The sequence below is a fragment of the Barbatula barbatula genome, assembly GCF_947034865.1.
Source record: "Barbatula barbatula genome assembly, chromosome: 11".
NCBI classification, from domain to species: domain Eukaryota; kingdom Metazoa; phylum Chordata; class Actinopteri; order Cypriniformes; family Nemacheilidae; genus Barbatula; species Barbatula barbatula.
In genome coordinates this window covers 20,793,472-20,815,181 of record NC_136774.1, presented here as the reverse complement: position 1 = coordinate 20,815,181, position 21,710 = coordinate 20,793,472, and the positions used below count along the sequence as shown (strand labels likewise).

Sequence of the window (21,710 nt, the reverse complement as noted above, 5' to 3'; positions counted from 1 at the left end):
TTAAACAGAGAACAAATTAAAGGTTTTGTTCTCCTGCTCGCATAAATTTCTCCTGGGATTTTATTCTTCCAGAAATCTCACAAATTAATTTCAGAAGAGATCTCAACCATGTCATAAACCAAGACTAAGTTGATACTTAAAAGAACATACAACTGAGAACTCCATGAAAGAGGAACCTCTCAGCAATACGATGTTCCTCTAGGAGCGTGTGTGTGTGTGTTACATGCTGAATGGATGAGTGTGGTTTGAACTAAAGCTGAGGTCGTGGCTTTGCTGTTTTGGGTTGTTGTCAGGGATTGAAACATGCAGCTGTCTCGTCTCTGTGGTTTAGCCTACTCCTCCTAAGACACTGTAAGACTGTAATTTTATCCCCACCCAACAGATGCAAACACGCCTCAGTCTGGAAAAAAACACCCACTCCCATCTCTCCCCTGTTATTCATCTGTAGCTATGTTTACGTGAAGCATCAGCTTCCATTAATAACACGACCGATGACCCATTCAGAAAAAAATTAAGATCAGATTGATTGCATTCAAATGCAATTTCCATCCCACCGAATATGGCGGTGTGAATCCTAAGTAGTCTTAAGTAACAAAAGATAAAAAGTAGATCCAACTCCATTTACGATCTGATTCAAAAGTATCAAATATTAAAAAAAATAGTCATGCTTTACATTCAAGAATCAGTGCATTTGAAAATCTTACATGGAAGTCACCATGTTGTTTCTACAAAGCACGTTTCGTTAATACATTATCTCAATCGGCAAAGAAATGAAAACGTCACTAAATTTTTGTTCTGTGTCAGCCACCGTGAGCAGTTATTTGCAATTCACCTCACCGCTAGATGCCTCTAGAATCTCCACACTGCTCCTTTGATGTAAATTGACAAACATCTGTGTGCAAACAAAGTTAATGCATCGAACAACAATTTCATACATGAAAACCAAGGTCAAGAAATTGCTAATTTTATGTATCATATAGAATCTTTGTCAGCGATTTTGTCTGAGTCACCTGTGTTAGCTCCATGCAGCACATGTTCACCCCGCTTGCTCTGAAGCAGCTGGACAGCAGAGAATATTTATGGATGGAGTGTGTTTTAGATTTGGAGAACATTCACGCTGTACCGCCCACCGGCAGCGCTCGGAAGAGCAGAGGAGCTCTGTTGTTTCACTGGATGTGCGCATACATTCACCAGCAGAACACACAGTAACTTTTTTCCTTCTTCCCCCAGTCGACTTCCCGTCTCGCTTTCTCTTTCAGGGCGACACCTCATTTTTCTGCTCTGTGATCTGCTGCATTTTGTTGGTTTTACTCATTATGAAAGATCGGGTAACATACACGGTTTCTCATATGAATCTTGAGTACATAGTAGTATTGCTATGTATGTAGTAGTATTGTAACATAGTAGTATTGCTAATATGTCGTATCTTCTAAGAGCATTTAGTTCGATCAAATTTATAAAAGAGAGATACAGTACGAATATTTCCGGAGGCAGGCAAGCGCCCCTTTTGAAAATAAACGGGATTTGCTGGTTTGGCATGTTTTGATGCTGGTTTAAGCTGGTCGAACCAGCATCAAAACACACCTAACCCGGGGGGGGGGTGGCGGAACTACTGCACTAGCACAAAAAATAATTAATCGCATTCCCTTTGTGTTTTATTCAATTATGCATGTACACGCTGATTGGCAACAAAACACAGACATATGACTTAGTTTGACTTGCCTCGTGCAGTTCATGTCCGGCATCTTTAAGAGCTGGGACCGCGCCATTTATCAGTATCAAATTATCTTCAATTCTATATCCACTGTTTATGTATCATCCATCACTGAAAGGCTGTGAACAAACAAACACACCTCAACATCTCTCACTATCGCAAGAGTAACGAGCTGAATCTTGATGCAGCGCAGCCAATCTTAATAAGCGGGCTTCCTATCGCCAAACGGTGTGTGCGTGTGCAGGCAATTTCTTTCGCCTTGCAGTGGCCGTGCTTTTCTGGGAGAATTGCCCAATAAAAGAAATAGGCCAGACTTACAAGAAACTTTCCGAAACAAGTTTGAGCATGAGAAGCTAGCACGTTTAACAGTGTAAAGAAGTCAGAATGCATGAAATGGCATGTTACCCGATCTTTATATGACTCATTACTTTCCTGGACAAAGTAGAGCTTTAGAATGAGAACTTAAAGGAACAGTTCACTCTATTTGTTTAAGAAAATGTCCGTTTTTACTTTTACCCATGTCACTCCACATCTGTATGAATGTGATGTTTGAAACACTGATGTTTTGAAGAATCTATACAGTGAGTTTACCAGCCGTAGTGGCATTGTATCGAAACAATTCTTTACAATATCTTAAAGAAATAGTTTACCCTAAAATGAAAACTATTTCATTATGTACTCACCCTCATGTCATTACAAACCTTTATGAAGATATTTTCAAGAATTTTGGTGATCAAAAAACATTGAAACCCATTGACGTCCATTATGTGGACACAAAACCACTGAAACATTTTTCTAAATATCTTCTTTTGTCTTTCCACACAAGAAAGAGTCATATACAAGTTTTGAGTGAGGGTGAATAAAGAATGCTTTTTTTATTTTTGGGTGAACTATACCTTTAAGGCTCCATAGGTAAAATAACATCATGCAGGATTTGAGAAACATGAGGGTGAATTTAAAGTAAATAATAACTTTTTGGCAAGCTGTCCCTTTAACTTCCATGTCGCTTTATGTATGCGGGGACTTTCTGCTTTTGCACACAGCTCTGCTCTCCAAGCCAGTTTGCTGTAGATGTCACTTCCTGTCTGTCTTTCTCTGGCTTCCTCAGGGTGTTCTGTCTTTAAGATTAATCTCACCTGTCCGACGCACCTTCTGCCTCTCTATAACACCGCTATTGGTCGCTTCACAGCAGCTTTATTATAGTCTATTTGAATCTTGTTGTGTCGATGAGCACGATTATTTGGGTTCTACCTTTGCTTAACCTCCCTGACACATCCTGTGGTCAAAATTGCAGGGTATCTAAGCAAGAGATGTTATAACGGGGCAGATTTTGACAAATTAACACCAAATCGACAGTAACATGGTGGTCGGTATTCTGTGGTTGTGGGTCCGCTTAATTCTGTCTCAACTGGGCCTCATCTCTTTCCTGTTTAGAAAATATAAGGATAATCGATGGCTTCTCATTATGCTTGTTTGTTGTCCCGCAGATATTTCTGAAATGGAGTCGTATCATTCCTACTCGCCTCAAGATGACCAAAGGTCAAGGCAATCTGACCTCTCATCACACTCGTCTAATGACGTGGCACGAGAGAACGCCAGGTAAACATCCAGTCCTGTGACCTTCAGTTTGATCATCTATGTTCATGAATCATGATTACTTACTTATTAGCAACACATACAGTACACATATTAAAAACAAACAATATCCACAGAAGGGCATACGAATATATTTAAAAAAATATATATAAATGGTGGTAAAAGATGGAATGTACAGAAGATTAAGATGTCAAGATTATTCATTTCGTCTTCAATTTTATTGTTTTGTATTTTCAGGGAGGAGCCTCAAAGCCGATCGGTCAAGGTGCCTGTGACGTCATCGCCCTACAAAATTCCAGAAGATCCACCTCCACCTCATGAGGAGAAAGAGGAGCCGCGTGAGGCCGAGCCACTACGTGAGAAAATTATTCTAGTTTAATATCAGAACAAAAACCTGCACTTTTTGGTTTGTAAAGGCGTAATGGTTTGATGTCATTTATTGTTTATACGTGACGTGAGATCAAACATAGCATTGAGTATACTGCTGCTCTGTTTGCAGGGTCCAAAATGAACACTCACCAAGCACCATTACACGTAATAAAATGATAAAAATATTTGGCTGCTAACTTTATTCAAAACTTTTTTCCTTATACAAACAGCCAGATAGAATTATCACTGTCAGAAAAAAAATGATTATTGAATAATTATTATATGATATATTGGCATTATATTGTAAGATAAAAATATTACATGTTGTTATAATTATGTATAATTACATTATACAGACGATGGCAAAACTACATTTAATTTAGACACTTTCAGCTGTTGCAAACAGTTCTTTTTGGACAGTTGTCAAGATGATGCTAAAGCTAAATTCTTTCTTTGTCAATGTTACAGCAGCAATAAAGACGACCCCCAAAATCCTGCTGAGACCCAGCCCGGAGGACGAGGCCATATACGGGTCAGTGACTTCTGTGAAGAACCTCCGGGTTTAATCTCTTCACACGTCATCATCTTATTCACTAAGATCATGTTCACTAACTGAACCTGAGGAATGTTTAAGAGCTACAGATCTGCAATTCAGTCGCCTCACACACACTGCCTTTCATAACCGCTTCAAAGCATCCGTGCACCTGTTCCTCCGTCTCCATCTGCTCTTTTAGAAACGCTTTACCTAAGAATAAAAATTCAGTTTCTTCACTCTTATATTGATCCCTATGCTGTCGTTATTTTACAGACGGTCCTAAAAGCACAATAAAAACGATATGTATAAATGTGAAATGAGTAAATTAATATGTAGAACGTAAGTCAGTCTGAATAAAACTATGAAGGTGAGTAAATAATGGCAACATTTTTGTTTCTGTGTAAACTGTTCATCATTTACTCATCATGACAGTTTACTCATACAGTTGACTTGAATCATGAAATAAAATATCATGGCTGTGAAGTAGGGTGATAGTATGGTGTGTCAAATGGTCAATTGTACTATTTCAGTACTCTTGAAAAGTTAATATTGTTTCATCTGCCCTATCGATCTTCAGCCATCAGGATCTTCTTCGTTGTGGTTTTAGTAAGAGGCATGTGTGTTAAAGTGTATTCCTGCCAGACGCTTTATAATGCCTTTCTGAAGTGATGTCGCCAGGGAAAACCATCTCTTATTACGGAGCAGATAGATAAATACCTCTCTCTCTCTCTCTCTCTCTCTCTCTCTCTCAGGCCCAATACAGTGATGGTGAGCTTCCAGAAAGGAGAGAGTGTGGGACTGAGACTGGCTGGAGGAAATGATGTGGGGATATTTATAGCAGGAGTTCAGGAGGGCAGTCCGGCTGAAGAGGAGGGCCTCCGTGTTGGAGATCAGATCATGAAGGTACAAACAGCAGTAGGACGGATTGGTCTGTGCTTTTTAAATATTGTATTCGTATAAAATAGTAAATTACAAACATTAAACAATATTTAAATGTGCCAAATTCAAGATTTTTTTCCATGAAGACTGCTAATAATGTTGGGCAATAAGGGTTCTTACACCAAAAACTATTTAGTTAACAGGCTCTCACAGCTAAATAATAGATGCAAAGTTTTTAATACTGTGGCTTTGCTTTTTAAATATGACATAAGATTTTAATTATAAGGAAACACTTCTTTAAGCCAAGTCAAGTCAGCTTTATTTATATAGCGCTTTTTACAATTTTCATTGTTACAAAGCAGCTGTACAAGAAAAAATGACTAAGTAAAACATAAAAGGTTATGGAATTCAAAACACAGGTCAAATATCAGACACACAATAAATTCCTATGCAGTGTTAATTAAATAAGACTACCAAATTCTAGCAGCCCCCCCGGCTAGGCAAAACAGTGCAAAACAGTATGCAAACGGTGGCGAGGAACCCAAAACTCCATTGGAGGAGAAAAAAAACCTCGGAGGGAAACAAATTCTTTAGCATTTGTTTGTTTTCTCTTTGTAGTAAATGTATAATGCAATGTTGTTTCTTTCTTAATTAGCATTACATTTTTATATTTATAATGCTAAAGCTTTTTATTGTTTGGCATTATTTTTCTTTCTAGCGCTTGTTTTTTTGTTTAGTTTAAAGTTTAGGTTTGTTTTATGAAAGGTTTTTCTTATTTTAGCATACATCTTTGCTCCTTTTTAGCATTAAATTTTTCTTTCTTTTTAGCACTTATTATTTTCTGTTTAAATTACAATTGTAATGCTTAAGTTTTTTCCTTTGCTTAGCATTACATATTTTCAGTTTTTAGTAAATTTATGTTGCTTAAGGTTTTTTTTTACATTTAACATTGTTCTGTTTTAGCATTTAATTTTTCTTTATAAAGTACATTTTACAAAGTACAACAAGGTTTAAATTTTGTCGCATTCTCTTTGTCTTTTTTCACATTTCCTTTTCCCTGTTTATAGTACATTTATAATGCTAATTGTTTTTCTGTTAGGATTTAACTTTGTCTGTTTTTAGTAAATTTATAATGCTAAAAAAACTTTTCTTTGACCCTTAATTTTACAGCAGCACACTTTGAGTAATTCTGAAATAAACATTTAAAATGTTTTTACACCCATTAAACATGGGAATTTGGACAAATTCTAGAGGACATTTTGGAGTCGTATATGCATTATTCACTGTGTGTCTTTTTCTTACAGGTGAATCACGTTGACTTCCGGGGCATCGTGCGAGAGGAGGCTGTGCTCTTCCTGCTGGAGATCCCGCGAGGGGAGATCGTGACCATCCTGGCACAGAATAAATCAGAGGGTGAGAGCAAGAGAATCCACACACATTATACACCACCCTCCTCGCTTCACCTGAGGGAAGAACCCCACCACCCTTCTCATCAACAGTGATGGTTTATAAGCGGGTCAGGTGGTATAAACACTACCGTAGTGCCGTGCAACATGACAAATGCCTTGTTCTTAATGGGTTTCTCGTGTCGTGCTAAATTAAACATTACAATGGTTCTAATGAATTCTATTGTCTTTTGTTGTGTTGTGTACACAGGGTGTAAGTAGGCATCACAAGGTGCTGTGTCCTGTATGAATGCAGTACAGGTTTTGTTGGTTTTAAAAGAGATTTGTGCTCTAATTGAATGCTCTCTCTGTCTACACACACACACAGTTGCCTATAAAGAGGTCTCGGCTTATTGCTCATCAGTACAAACCAGTTGTAGAAAGTGCCATGCTTTTATTTGCTGTAACAACAGATATGCAAACATATATTTTTCTAATTGATAATACTGAACAGCAGGTAGCTAATGGTTGATCAATATGCAGCTGGCTTCTAAAGTCTACATTGAAAGCTAGGATTTAAAATCTAATCTCTTAAATCTAAGTTAAACTCATAAATACTATCTGAAGTGTGATGTCTAAAAACGGAGAGCGAATTTATTGATTTAAACTCTCCCAATGCCCTCATCCACTGCCCCATCCCAAGACATCTGGATGTCAGCAGTGGGGTGTTTGCCCTCTCTCTCTCTCTCACCATCTCATGTCAGTGTGGAATGGTGGATGTTGTATTATGGGAGACGGAGGATTGGCAATTTGAAGCTCATTTGGTCTGAGCTGAGACAAATGTGATGTCAGAGCTTTAATCAGGAGCTACAGGAAATCTGACCACTGACACTTTTATCCTGAAATGCCTCTGCGAATTCTGGGTCCGATTATGGGAGAAAAGCAAACTAAAGATGCCTATGTGTCTCTCTTTCATTCAAAAATGCACATTTTATCAGTATATGTGTGTCATTGCCATATGCATCAATGTAAATGTTATCTCTCGTGTCGCACCCTAGTTTATGAAGACATCATGGTGTCCGGTCGAGGGGACTCGTTTTTTATCCGGACCCACTTCGAGTACGAGAAAGAGCTTCCACAGTGTCTCGCATTCTCCCGAGGGGAGATGTTCAAGGTGGTGGACACCTTATACGACGGCAAGCTGGGAAATTGGCTGGCCGTCCGCCTTGGCAAAGACAACCAGCTGCTGGAGAAGGGCATCATTCCGAATAAGAGCAGGTGAGAACAGCAGTCTTTGTTGGATTGAGATGAATTTCTTTGGGGGGGATAAACGAGAACTTTTTTTATGTCTTTGTGTGAAGCATCTTATATCTGTAATGATCTCTGTCTGCCGATCAGAGCGGAGCAGATGGCAAACGTTCAGAACTCACATAATAAAGGTTCAGGAAGCGACCGAGCAGACTTCTGGAGATTACGCGGTCAGAGGGCGGCGAAGAAGAAAGATCTGCGGAAGAGTCGAGAGGAAAGTTCTGCGGCAATCTCCACCCGCTTCCCCGCCTATGAGAGAGTGGTGCTCAGAGAAGGTGAGGACACTACTGGGCTTGGTTAAGCTTTTCCGGCCATAGTTTAGCTACCCTCACCTAGCAGATGTATATGATTGTGTTTATCCAGTCCTTTTTGCAACACAAATCTTGTTCAGTTAAAAAGAAACCAGACAATATGTAGACTTAAAATAGTAAAGAACCACAGCAGTTAATTGAGGGAAGTAAGCACACAATGACAAATGGAAGAAGTGTGCTTCTGCTTATTCCCTGCTTGTAGTTAAACCCCTTTTTTGCGCTCAGAAACAGTGATGTCACGTGATGTAGCTCTGCTGACCGTACATACATACATGAATCAGTGTTTGCAGCTGGGTCGACACACTCAACCCTGAACATCACCAAAACAAGTTTATTCATAGCTCAAACATCACAGAATGGCAATGACCCCATTTGTGCTATCGTTGGAATTAGATTGAAGTTTTTCTTTGTTCAGTTTTAAGGGGTTATTTATGTCAAATGATAGTTGTTTTTGTCTTCTGGGGGTTAATATTATATAGCGTTGATGCTGGGCGGAAACCTTGTATGTCCAAGCTGCTTTTAAGAAAGTGGGAAAAATGATTTTGAATCATCTTGACGCCCTGTTTACACCCACTGACAGCGACAGAGCGACATGATCTCATTCATTTCAATTTAACTTATGCCCTGACTACACTAGTGCGTTTTAGTTTATATCCTTTTCTCTCTGAGAAAGGGGGCTTTTTGAAAACGCACTCGAAAGTGGATCAATTTGAAAACACTGTTTCCGCGTCGTTTTTCGTCATGTGACGCAGTTGTTTCGGCTGCTTTCCAGTTTGATAGCATTAATGTCAGTTCATGCACGCTTTGATTTGCAATTTAGGAGATTTAACAACAATAATAATAACTTTATTTTCTAAAGCGCCTTTCAAGGAGCTTGTCAAAGCGCTTTAGGCTAGGCCGTTGATGCCTAGACAACACTGTGATTCCTTAACTATTACAAACATCAAAATACAGCTCTTCCTTGTATTTATTAATTTATAATTTTTTATGTAATGTTTACTGTATACTTGCATATATTTACCAAAGCATCAATGGTAGCAGTTGTGGGCAATATTAGCCGTTAAGTGTCCGTGGATTCACACTTCGAATTTTCACCGGAGAGAGTAGACCATCCAGGTACTTTGAGAATACTCATTTCAGCATACTATGATTTTGGACATATATTTTCGTATACTAATACGTGAATTGGGACGCAGCAATAGTCTTAGCGACATCCTTCAACATGAGCGACAATGACCGTCGGTGACAGAGTTAGAAATTGCTCAACTTTATGCAAATGGTGAGCGACTTTCGGGAGCGACAACCAAAAGAAGTAAAGCAGTGGAGCTCATGTCATCCATCTCTCGTCTGTTACTGCAGGGTTTGTTTATGACTGTTAGCAACTAGAGCAACCAAAGCTAGGAACACCTTCTAAGGACCTCGTAGCAAGAGACTGCCGACACGGCTAAATTTACCATTCTTTGCTTTTGTGAAACATTTGTTTTTCACTATAACACATTAAAGAGTATTTTCATTCGTATTATCTAGCCAGCAGTTAAAAGCTCTGATATATGCAGTGAACTCCACCACAGAAAACTGATACAGTGGCTAGCAAATAGATCTAATGTGCTTATAGTTGCCTGTATTGATCTAACAGTAACAGTCTGAAGAAGTAACGGCTTCTTGCACACAACATTATTCACATCGTCGAGCAGACCTGCTTTTCTCTTTCACGGCTCTATTATAAAAGACAGCTACGATTTGTAATACATTTGAGAAGGAGACTTCTCACACTCCTATACGTGATATATTATACTATACCCATAATATTACCCAATATAATCGTCCTGATTCATGTGCCAAAGCCACAGTATCATCCCTTAAATCTCTATAATCCTAGTTTTATTCTGAGTTAGGGTGCGTACGGCAAATAATGTAAGCCGTTTTGTATTTTGTCAGGTTAATAAAAGATCAAGGTATTCTCTCTGTTGTACTGAGTGTCTTCCTCTTCTCAAAGCTGGATTCCGGAGGCCGGTCGTGTTGTTTGGACCGATTGCAGATGCTGCCTGTGACAAGTTGGCATCTGAGCTTCCAGATGAGTTTGTAATTGCCAGTGAGTTGAAACCGCAGTCACTTCTTCATTACCATTTCTGACTTCAACACGGGGAAGAGACACTGTTCTTTCAAAATCTGTATCATATAACAGCAACAGGATATGTTTAAATAAGATACAAATAATACATGAAATAAATGTAAAAATACTTGGTCTGTCGAACGATTAATCACGATTAATCACGTCCAGAATTTGTGTTTACATAATATATGTCTGTGTACTGTGCATATTTATTTTGTATTCATAAACACATACATATATATACATACATATATTTAAGAAAAATATTAAATATAAAAATGAATAAACATTTATATATATAATTTTAATTATTGGTAAATTTAAATAAATACATCTATTTCTGAATCTATGTATGTGTATGATTTTGTGTTTATAAATACATACGAATATACATAGACATATATAATGTTAACACAAACTTTTATTCTGGATGCGATTAATCACGATTATTCGTTTGACAGCCCTAAAGATATATTTGAAATTTTAATTATTAAATAGAAATTAGGGCTGCTTGATATTAAAGAAAGTATGGTATGTGCAAACTTGATATATAATTTAATATGCAATACAACAATGCTTAAAGTTTGTAAAATCAATTTAAATTTCATTAAAGTAGTAGTATGCACGTTTACAGTATGTTAATATACTTTGCAACCCTATAAAAATGTTGTAGCTTCTGGAATTTTGCTTGATTTTTCAAACTTTACACTAAAGTTTCGAAAACAAACTAAAGTGTGAGTTTCATCTGTTCACTTTAAAAAAGGTTCAATAGGTCAGAACACGTTGACCAAACAAAAATAAAATCTGACATATACTCGCATCTCGACTCTGTTTTTGCACACAGTACGTGTTAACTAGGTTTTTCTAGATTTTGAGCAGCTGGCAGTTACTCATCCTAGATCAATTGTTTAGTCTATTGTGTAATATATGACACTTTTTGTGTGTATGTTTATTTGTAGTTTGATTTCACTCACTTCTTTTTGTCTGATGGCAGAAACCGAACCCAAAGACGCCGGGTCAGAAAAATCATCTGGGGTGGTTCGTCTCAACACTATTCGTCAGATCATTGAACAGGTAATAATGCAGTTCACAATAGGGATGTTGCGGAGATGGAAGTTTCCCACCAGTTAATCGACATGTAAAAACACCGGTTGTACCTGTGACACCATGGGTGGGGGTTTGCTGTGGTGTGGCCCTGCGCATGACGCATTTGACTTTCACTCTTAAAGGGGTCATTTGACACGGCTAAAACGAATATTATTGTTTGTGTAATACAATGTGTTTACACGATTTATGGTTTAAAAACGCTGCATTTTCCACATACCGAGCATGTTTGTATCTCCTCTTTACTCAGCTGAGTAAACAAACAACCATATAGATCATACAGAGTTTGTGTGAGATAGAAACAAGCTTACGGCAGGGAATGGTAACATAATAAATACTGCGAGAGCTTCCGCCCTTCTTGATCAACCAGTGTTACGCCATGTCTCGTCGCCGCGACTCAACAAAGACATTTGTTGCCTCTAGTTGGTTAGTTTACATTTGGGCAGTCTTAGTCAAATCATTTTACGAACTGACGTAGAGTCGTCAGGATATGGTTACACGAGGCGTTTCAGGCAGGTCTTTGTGAGCATTCGCTTCTAGACTTATAATGTTTTGCAATTTTACACACAAAACAAAGTACACAGACCTTACAAAACGAATAATGACACATCAAGCAAAGAATTTATAAGAAATGAAAATAAAAAACATTTACGATAAGTTGCCTATATTAACAAACGAGTGATCATGGAACACATTTTGCAACAAATAAATAAATAAGATTAGATTCAACTTTATTGTCATTACACATATATAAGTACAGTGTTATGAAATGTAGTTATAATGAGAAGGGAATACGAAACATAAAACGCTTATGTTTAATAAACAGCAAATTACCGGCTTTTGAAAGTTTGAACAAAAAGGAAATTAAACCTTAACCGGCTCTTGACAACAGTGCTTACATATTCTACTACATATTCTTTGCCAGAAAAGCCTCCGCCATCACTTCACTGTCCTCAGATGAATAAAATCGGACTCTTGCTGCCGATCCGCTTACGCTGGATGCAGCAGCCACACAACTGTAGTTTGGTCTTTGATTTATTACTATCAAAATAAGAAATGATGGTGGGGTCGGTGCGTCGGTTGACAAATGATGTAATCGTTAGGCGGCTGGACACTGTGTATCCCCTGTGACTCCGACTATCGCAACAAGCCTGGTACCCACAAATGAATGTGATCCGAGACATATTGAACATATTTCCTTAAATTAAATTTGGGATCTACTATAATTTTTCCTAATTATTTTTTGCACTGATGCAGGACAAACACGCCCTACTAGACGTCACCCCTAAAGCTGTGGACACCTTGAACTACACCCAGTGGTACCCCATTGTCATCCTGTTCAGCCCGGACAGTAAACAAGGGGTGAAGACCATGAGACAGCGAGTTATCCCCAACTCAAACCGCAGTGCCCGCAAACTCTACGACCAGGCTCTGAAGCTCAGAAAAAGCTGCTCGCACCTGTTTACCGGTCAGTCCTTGGGCTCCAGACAACCCCCGCTCATTTTATTGCAGCACAAAATCTGTGAACATACAGTAAGAGAAGGTTGTTGCTTCATGGCAAGTCTAGGATGTGGTAAACGATTACGCATTACATTTGAGAGTTATGATGGATGGGGAAGTCAAAGACTTGAAGATTTGGGAGACAGTGCATGGTGGTATGGTTATGGATTAGTAGCATGACATTATGATGTGGTGTCATGTTTGGAGTCTGACAGCTCCTGTGCCAAATTAATATATGAGTGCGTGTGTAGAGCAGGATAAACATACAGTACAGTTTACATCATTTTGAGGAAGAAAGAAACTCAATGGATACCTTCATTTCGGTGGCTTGTAAGGAGACGTGTGCTGTTTCATTTCTGAGCATATTTTGCCTGTTGAACCTGGTGGTCGGCCCTTTTATGGAAAACTAAAAGTGTGCAAATCTTCTTGCTTCGCACTAATATGGTGATGCTGTTTATTGTAAACATTGCAGTGGGCAGATGTCAATGACAATTGACTTTGATTGAGATTCATGTTCAACATCAAGGAGAAAATTTAAGTGATTAAAGCGGCTGTTGGAAACACAGTGAGATAAATGGATCAAATGAACGTGGAGAGCTGTTGACCCAGATCGAAATGTTTTGATTCGTCTCTCTCTCTCTCTCTCTCTCTCTCTCTCTCTCTCTCTCCCTCTGGTCTGTTAGCTATTATTGATCTGAACTCTGCTAATGATGCCTGGTACGGCAGTTTGAAGGAGACCATAAGAGAGCAGCAGACTCAGGCTGTGTGGATCTCTGAAGGGAAGGTAAAACAAATCAACAATATAAATCTCCTCCTATTCACATTCATCAGAAACAGTATGATGAAATGCTGATGTTGCTTCCATAATTTATTAAAGATGACAGGGACAGTTCACCCGAAAATGTAAATTCTGTCATCATTTACTCACCCTCAAGTCATTACAAGCCTGTTTGACTTTTGTTCTTCTGCAGATCACGAAAGAAGATATTTTGAAAGAATCTTTCATTTTGGGGTGAACTGATTCTTTAAGACTTAAATGTAACATTTACAGCATCTTTATATTTTAAGAGACCTTTCACAATTTCCTACATCTTTCCTACATTTTCCTATATCGTTCCAAGCATTCCCAGTTTATAAACGAATGCATGTCGTCTTTCCTTAAAATCTCATTCCTCGTGTGTGTTTCTGCTTTTACTGTTCATCATTCTTCAGTGGTTCTCTACAGCTTTCGTTCTTTTTTTGTTTTTGTGTTCGTTTCGTTTTGGCTCCTCTGTGTACACAAGATCCATCATGTGTCTCTTTTAGCTGGACGGGACTGAGGCGGATCTCGATCTCCACGACGACCGCATGTCGTATCTCTCGGCAATGAGCGCCGACTACCTGAGCATGGACAGCAGGCTGACCAGCGACTACGATGACACGGCGGATGAGGGCGGGGCTTACACTGATAACGAGACGGACGAGCCGCTGGACCGCCAACGGGTGTCGGCCATTAGCCGCTCCTCTGAGCCGGTAATGCCAGAGGAGGTCAGAGCACGCACACACACATATGCGTACACACGTCGGCACATGCATATACTTACAATCCATGAATGCTTACTAACTGCGTCACACATGCATCTTGGACAGTGATGGGTAAACAGCATGCACACACACACAACATGCTTTCTGCGATGGCATCTCTCAGTCTGTTAGGGGAGACAGCAGAGGTCAAGACAACTAGGAATACAGCATGTAGCACTTTCTCGCCTGCATGTAGTTGCATGCTGTTAATGTGAGAAGTGAACGATCTCCGGTTTACACCCTGAATCATGCAGAGTTCATGATATGCAAAACATTCAGTGCATGTGTGGATTTTAAATGCGAACTCTTCTGCCCCCTTCTGTTTAGTGTTGGGACTACAGCATTCCTACTGTTATTCCGGATGATCAATCAAACAGAAAGATATGAAACATAATCTTCTTGCTTATATCTTTATCAGAGTTCCTATGACCAGGAAAGCTTAGAGAGTTTAACAGATTTTAGGCCTGGGAAAAGTCCAGGTTTAAATGTAAAGTTAAAATGATTAAATATTGCACAGTATAAAGTCTGCTACACCAACTCACGGGGACTCGTGTCACCATGGGAACCAAAATTGAGGTCCTTATAAATCGTACAAAAAAAGTTTTTTTTTAAATAAAAAACTGCTTAAAGTTTTCTGTGATCTTTATGTTAAGAGTTGTAAAGTATTAAAATCACAACGCCTAAGGAATGTCCCCAAGGAGATAATAATCCAGACATGTGTGTGTGCGTGTGTAAGAATAAAGTCCTATGCTGTGTTGTCTATTTTATCTGAATGCTGTTCTCATCACAGATCCTCAGGAAGTCCAGCCCAGAGATTCGAGGTCGTATCCGCAGGGTGGGCAGTAGAGAGATGATGAGCGAAGCAAGTCCCCCCAAACTGTCTAGTTTCCTGCCTGACCCCGCAAGGGTGAGCTCACTACCACCACATCGATGTCTTCCTTCTTAAAAACACGAATTATTGTCATTTTTAGACAATCTTTTTTTAATGATCTTAAAGGAATCAGATCTTAATTGTCACTCATATTTTCAGATAAAGCAATAATTCAAAGTAAAAGTCCAAAGAGCAAACCCCATATGTACAATGACTGACCACTAGAATGTAGCGTAGTACTTTTGCTGTAAAGATAGTATAAACTTTATAATATATTTATATGAAACTCAACTTTTAAACGGATGACTAACAACTCTTTCCCTGACCTCATTCTGCTTCGTGCAGAAGAACGGTTCGATTTGGTGCTTTCGTTTTTCCAGCAGTTCAGAATCTTCTCGCAGCGGCTCAATGACACACTGTGGTACAGTACACCATAGAGCCAGTGTATCATCAGTGTTGTGCTTAAGACTAGGTGCATTCATCCGGATTTTAGTACTTTACCAGTGCTTATGGGAGAAAAATGTAGCAGTTAGTTCATGTTTGACAGCTTCACTAGTAGGTAGTCTTTTGGTTTTGTGTTGGGGTGATGCATTTATTTTCATGGTGCAATGAGGAACAGCCATTCCAGAACTGGTTATGTTTCCTAATTCCTGTTGTGATCTTTTACATATTTACTTAAGTCTTATGACATTTACAGCCAAAACAAGCTGCATATTCAGCATGAAACTCCATGAAACATTCTAGCAATGCAAAACTTGGCTAATCCTGCTCTGTGGGATTAATCTGACTCCTGTATGAAATTAAAAAAGTGGTTTGTAATGGTGATGTTTACCTGTCCTTCAGGTAAAAATGCTGTCTCAAGGCGAGGTGGTGCGGGGTCAGTTCGACCCCTGTCGAAACTACGACTCGCGTTCGAGCAGTCCAGCGAGCAGCGATCACCCCCGCAGCCAAGACTCTCCGACAAAAAACAAGCTCTCGCCTCCGCCCACTGCCCTCAAACCTACCCTTAAATCCCGCGCATCCAGAGGTCTCAACAGCTCCCCGGTGAAAATCACGGAGCCCATGGAAAAGAGTCCTGATGATCCATCTCAGAGATCTTTTATGGGCAAAGTTAAAGTCTTCGAACAGATGGATCACATCGCTCGCACACAAAGGGTTTTGGAACTCCAAGAGGCCCAAATCGCACGGGTAAGTTATTACATTGCTATTTCTTTTTGTTTTTTTAGCCACCCTCGACATGTTCTGTACCAACTTCATGTTTATATAGCAGATCTGTCAACACAGGGATAAATCGCAGGGTGTTTCATATGTTGTGAACCCTATCTTTTTTCAGGTAGAAATTGCTCAGAAACATCCGGACATCTATGCTGTCCCAATGAAATCTCAGAAACTTGACCACAACAGGCCACAACCTATTGGGTAAAAGTCTCGTTTCATTTTCTTGTAGGGTACAAAATGTGTTGTTCTAAAATCAGACTGACCTCTGCGTTTGTTTCATTCCAGCTCCAGTGCCCGGCCGGAGCCCCAGACACCTTGCAAGCTGCCATACACAGAGAGCCGATCGCTCGGCCCCGGCGAGGAGATGTCTGGGAAGACCAAGCGTGGTTATTATACCAACACACAACAGTATCAGGACACCGAGCTGTAGAGTTTCTCTGCGTCGGCTCACCGCACAGCTTCGCCATTCCACCGGGGCGCCGCCCCGCACCAAAACTGCTGCTGACTTGGAAGCCCTTTTGCTTTTAAGTTTCCCGCGCGTCTATTTTTCTTTTACACTTCAAAGAAGTTTCAACGCTCTGTCCGTGCGGATAGGATTTGATTGAATTCCTTGTGATTCTTTATATTTGCATCCGTTCTGTTCCTTCTGCGTCCATGTTTTCTTGCCTATGCAAACGTTTCAGTTTCTGCGACGCAAAACAGAAACTCCTCGCCACAAGTTTTTCCCTCGCCCGTCGCGTGCTACAGACCAGCTTTTTGTTACTCTTTAACGTTCTTTTTATAAGCCCGATGAAACGTCTCAGACTCTTTTAAGAAAAAGTCACTCTTTGAGGTTTATACTGTCTTTGCATTCCTTCATTTATGATCATATGTGTATATGATGTAAGACAATACACTGGATTTTGTTACAATGTTTTGAAGTGCCTTTTACTTCATGAATAACGATGGAGATTTGTGGATTTGACAATCCAGCCCTCTGGACAATTTTTTGCTGCTTACAGCTTCAAGGAAAAACAGGGAAAAAGTCGACACCAAAACCCTTAATGCCGTCCGCCACTCACCTGTAACCTCAGTGTAGCAACAGCACGAGAGATGAATTGTGTTTCCACATTTCTTATTAGGTTGGTGTTAGTAATACCAAACTCGAGTTTTAACTGCTGTTGTCATATTTCAAGCCCACTGCGTTATGATTTAACAAGCTTGATTGTACATTGGTCTGCTGTACCTCCACGTATCAGTTCAAAGTGCTTCTAAAACTCGTGGATTATATTTTGATGGCTTCCCCTATGCGTGACAGTCACACACCGAGAGAACCCTGCCCGGACGTTTGTGCTCGGGTCGGCTGTGGAATTTCACTGTACTACACCAAATAAAATGAACTATATTGACATTGTTGATTTGGTTTGTTTGTGTTTTATTAATCCAAGTGACATGGACTTGTTTTACCTACATTTTATTGTGGGGATACTGAAAATACACAGAGTGAACTCTGGATTTTACTGAGATTTGCCATCCGTGTGGTATAAGCGATGGAAAGTGATTCTGTTGTGAAGCACGTCGGTTGTGTTGGGTCCGGTGACTCTGCTCTTGTCCAGCGAGGTGTTGAAACCGTTATCCCTGTACATGCCGCTCTTTAGACCATGCTCTGAAAACTTCCGGCTGCTTCCTTTAAAGCTCGTCTAAAATCATTCGTAGTATGTGTGAACATTAGGAAGGCTAAATAATCGTATGAAGTACACAACGGTGTTTGTAAAACACTGTATCACTTACCGGCATCTCATGAACCGTGGGCCTTTTGCTTCCGTATGTTTGATTTGTTGTTTGGTAAAGAGGATTCATGATCTTTTTGCTGAAAATACAATACCAGTTCATAGCATTATCAGCCGTAGTGGGAATAATAATTTGAGTCGTTTATTTCCGTCAGGAACGGATGATAAGTCATAATAATGTCTTTCAAAGCTTTATTTGGTAAAACACATGTGACCCGGCCTGTGCAATCCTCATAATCTTTGGTTCATTTTAACTATTGATTAAACTATGATTAAAATTTTTGACATGGTATAGATCTGAATGTTACACAATGTATTTGACAAAAAGCACAAAAAATGACAAGCAGGGTCACGCATGTTCGACTAGGAAGAGATTGACCACCGTGTGCATATATTTTAAATAGCATTTCATATTCGTGCTTAAAATTACACCGTGTATACATCAAATATTTTCATTTGTATTTCAAAATGCATAAAATGTGAGGGCTGGTCGGTGTATGATCCCATCATGCACTGGGGTTTAACGCCATTGGGATGAAGCTGCTCACCTGTATCCTTTGAAGCACTCGGGATTATTAAAGCGATTCGGTATGTTTTTATCCACATTATAAACATCGCTCGTCTTCATTTCAGACGTGTTTGCAAACACTTCAGCCTCTGTTTTGATCTCTTCGTTCGTGAAATGCTCGTCCATAGTTCAGCTTTAGACAAGCGCGTTAACTTTAGCAGCTCGTTAAGCGTGTCGCTAACAACGCCGTTACTAGGTGACGTCGTGAGCGCTCCTCTGCGTAAACGGTCGGTGACGTCACACGTCTTTCCTATCGCAAATGTATTACTTTATTTAACACACATTTTGTATATATATCTTTAAACGTTTATAACATTATTTAGAGATTTATTTTACACACGAATGATGTCTCGTGGGTCCCAAACATATGACATGGCGTACAAAACAAAGAACATTATTTACAAATGTACATTTTTAATCATTCACACAGTATCTTATTAGTTCTATAAGCAAGATTCACTGCAATATTGCAAATAATTCAGGGTTCAATTTTATGTTTAACTAATTTAATGGTTTTGCACGGTAAAGTACAGAAAACATACAGACAAGAAAAACGTCACAGGAATACCATTGGCTCCCATCATCAGTTCCGGTCACAGAGGAGGATATAAGAAGGGCTAAAACATTTCATCTTCATTGTTGTTTCTTCACGCAGATACACAAACTGCCACAGTGCATTATTACTCACGGTACGAGTTTGAGTCTGGCCTAGCGCGTACCAAAAGTAATAATGGACCGTGAAACAGGTCAAAGGTCTCCATTCTTCCTCAATGCTTTTCTCCCAAAAATCACTCGTGATGACGTCAGTCCTTTATTTAAGTGAGATCATAAATCCATCCACGGCTCCAGTCGTGTCATGGAAAGATGTTAAACACTTTATACATTCTGAATAACAAGCTTTTCTAAAGTACATCGATCTAAATGAACAAACAATAAAACATTATGCAAAGAATAATACATTATGCATACGAAATGCGTGTCCTCAAAAGTGCAACACACACACTGTTTCAAGCACACAAACTAGACGCTTTTATTAATATTACGCTGGTCAGCAGGGGGCGCAGTTTCTCAATTCTTAATAAAAACACAAAGGGAGATGTTTAAGGTTTTCTTTATATTTGGTGTATTCGAGTAATTAACAGGAGATGTCAATGTATTTAAAACAATGAAGGCAAATCCGTTTTCAATAAAATCCCAGGGAGATTTAGGTGGCTTAACTCTTGCACAAACACGGCTGCAATTTTTGGAGTCAAGCTAATTCTCTTCCAAAAGATTTTCATGATACTCCAAGCAAAATCCTGTAAAACGTTAGTCTCTGTGTTATACGTGTTACGTGCTATTATGAATAACAAAATTATAACTCTACGAGCAAAATTATAATAAAAAATTCACAAAACATTACAAAATAATAACGCTAATGGTAATGTACCTGCCCATGTTATAGATAGCGTGTAGTGTAACCCAGAATTCTGGGAAAATGTTTTGAAATTCTACCTGAATATGCCCCCGTCTCGGTCCATCGAGGGGGTCCATAGAAACACGTTTGAGCTCCATGACCTGGACTTTGCTTTAAATGTGGTCAGATCAGCGTAGTCTGTAGCTGGACGTGTGAGAATTGAAATGCCTTTCTCATCTAAGAGGTTCTTTTTATTGCACCTTCCTGTGGAAGTGAGGAATCAGGATGGTCGTTCCCCAAACCGGACTTCCTGTGTGTGTTTGGAACTGATAAAACTGCCCTAAAGAACAAACTCCATCCTCCTGCTGAAGTTTGTCAACTTTGAGAAGAAAGTTTCTAAAGACATACCATTTCTGTGAAGTTATGCATAGCTACTTATTCAATTTAGGAAGGAAAAAAGGTAGAAAGGAAAACCAAAGGTCTCTGAGTTTTTATTATATACAGCCTAACAATCTGGGAGTTTTACATACAACTCAACTGGCAGAGCATTGCGGTAGCAATGCAAATGTTGTGGGTTCGAGTCTAAGACAAATCTTGAATGCACTTGAAGTGGCTTTGGATAAACATATCTTCCAAATGCACGAATGTAAATGTACAACAGGTATGACTACAGATCACAAGGATACTTGTAGTCAACAGAAATGATAGTTTCAATGCATTTTAGGCACAATGTTCAGCTGAGTATTCACAATATCACATGGTGTCTTTCCTGCTAAAATAGTTTTCTTAAACCAGTTTGGTTTTTACAGTACTGTCGTTGCTTTTATAAAACAGTTAAGGGGTGTTTCTGTAACTGTGAGTATTCAGAACATTACAATAATAATAGATCAACAAAATAGCATGGAGTCATTAAGATTGTAATATTTGTAATTGAATATACAGTAAACATTGAAAATGTGTTGCGGTAAAAGACATGTTTGCGGAAATGACATTTTTGCTAAAATTGCAGCTACCTAGGTCTACTACATTCGTTTTGACTCTTAGCATCTTAATATACACGAGTTAGACAGTAATATACATTTATTTTTAAAATGTAGTTCAGATGACAGAATCACTAAGCTGTATGGTCAGGACACACAATAAATACTGACACACATAAGATGATATTTAACTTACATTTTGGGGATGTTGTGAGTGAGATAGTGAGGTGGCTTCATCTGTCAGCAATGTGCTCATGTGAATAAAAGGCGTTTTTCATTGTTGCGGTTAGTGTGGGAAAAGCACATTCACTTGTACAATAAATTATACAAAAATTGTAAGATGCTGTAAAATAATATGTATTTTAAACTATTCCTTTTGAAATAAGATCAACTTGTAATTCAATTAACTGTTAATTTGAAGTATTTTAACATTGTGACTTGAGTTGTGGGACATGAGCGAAAATGGTGTTAAATGCTCCATATTAGGCTAAATCATATTAATCATTAATTCTATTTTTTGTCAAGATGTGT

The 21,710-nt window shown here is 39.0% G+C and overlaps 2 protein-coding genes across 5 annotated transcripts in view; one reads left to right on the top strand and one right to left on the bottom strand.

The window, feature by feature from the left end:
- Positions 1 to 17,862, top strand: part of tjp2b (tight junction protein 2b (zona occludens 2)) — a 41,578-nt gene extending 23,716 nt beyond the window's left edge. For 2 of the 4 annotated variants that reach the window (XM_079467320.1, XM_079467323.1), the window contains exons 8-23: positions 3,202 to 3,313; positions 3,548 to 3,666; positions 4,148 to 4,211; positions 4,967 to 5,117; positions 6,398 to 6,506; positions 7,537 to 7,756; positions 7,877 to 8,061; positions 10,094 to 10,189; positions 11,205 to 11,284; positions 12,572 to 12,782; positions 13,498 to 13,598; positions 14,120 to 14,341; positions 15,168 to 15,284; positions 16,092 to 16,436; positions 16,582 to 16,667; positions 16,752 to 17,862. In XM_079467320.1, the coding sequence (XP_079323446.1) occupies positions 3,202 to 3,313; positions 3,548 to 3,666; positions 4,148 to 4,211; positions 4,967 to 5,117; positions 6,398 to 6,506; positions 7,537 to 7,756; positions 7,877 to 8,061; positions 10,094 to 10,189; positions 11,205 to 11,284; positions 12,572 to 12,782; positions 13,498 to 13,598; positions 14,120 to 14,341; positions 15,168 to 15,284; positions 16,092 to 16,436; positions 16,582 to 16,667; positions 16,752 to 16,896 (2,363 nt within the window). In that variant the 3' untranslated portion in view covers positions 16,897 to 17,862. The remainder of the gene's footprint in view (positions 1 to 3,201; positions 3,314 to 3,547; positions 3,667 to 4,147; positions 4,212 to 4,966; positions 5,118 to 6,397; positions 6,507 to 7,536; positions 7,757 to 7,876; positions 8,062 to 10,093; positions 10,190 to 11,204; positions 11,285 to 12,571; positions 12,783 to 13,497; positions 13,599 to 14,119; positions 14,342 to 15,167; positions 15,285 to 16,091; positions 16,437 to 16,581; positions 16,668 to 16,751) is intronic. The other 2 variants (XM_079467322.1, XM_079467321.1) reach the window with 2 other exon arrangements.
- A 100-nt stretch (positions 17,863 to 17,962) lies between these two features.
- pierce1 (piercer of microtubule wall 1) lies at positions 17,963 to 18,929 on the bottom strand (the record flags this gene model as incomplete). Its single annotated transcript, XM_079468152.1, has 3 exons — positions 17,963 to 18,145; positions 18,237 to 18,315; positions 18,784 to 18,929. The coding sequence occupies 3 exons, from the start codon at positions 18,927 to 18,929 to the stop codon at positions 17,963 to 17,965; spliced, it is 408 nt and encodes a 135-aa protein (XP_079324278.1).
- Between the last annotated feature and the right edge of the window lie 2,781 nt (positions 18,930 to 21,710).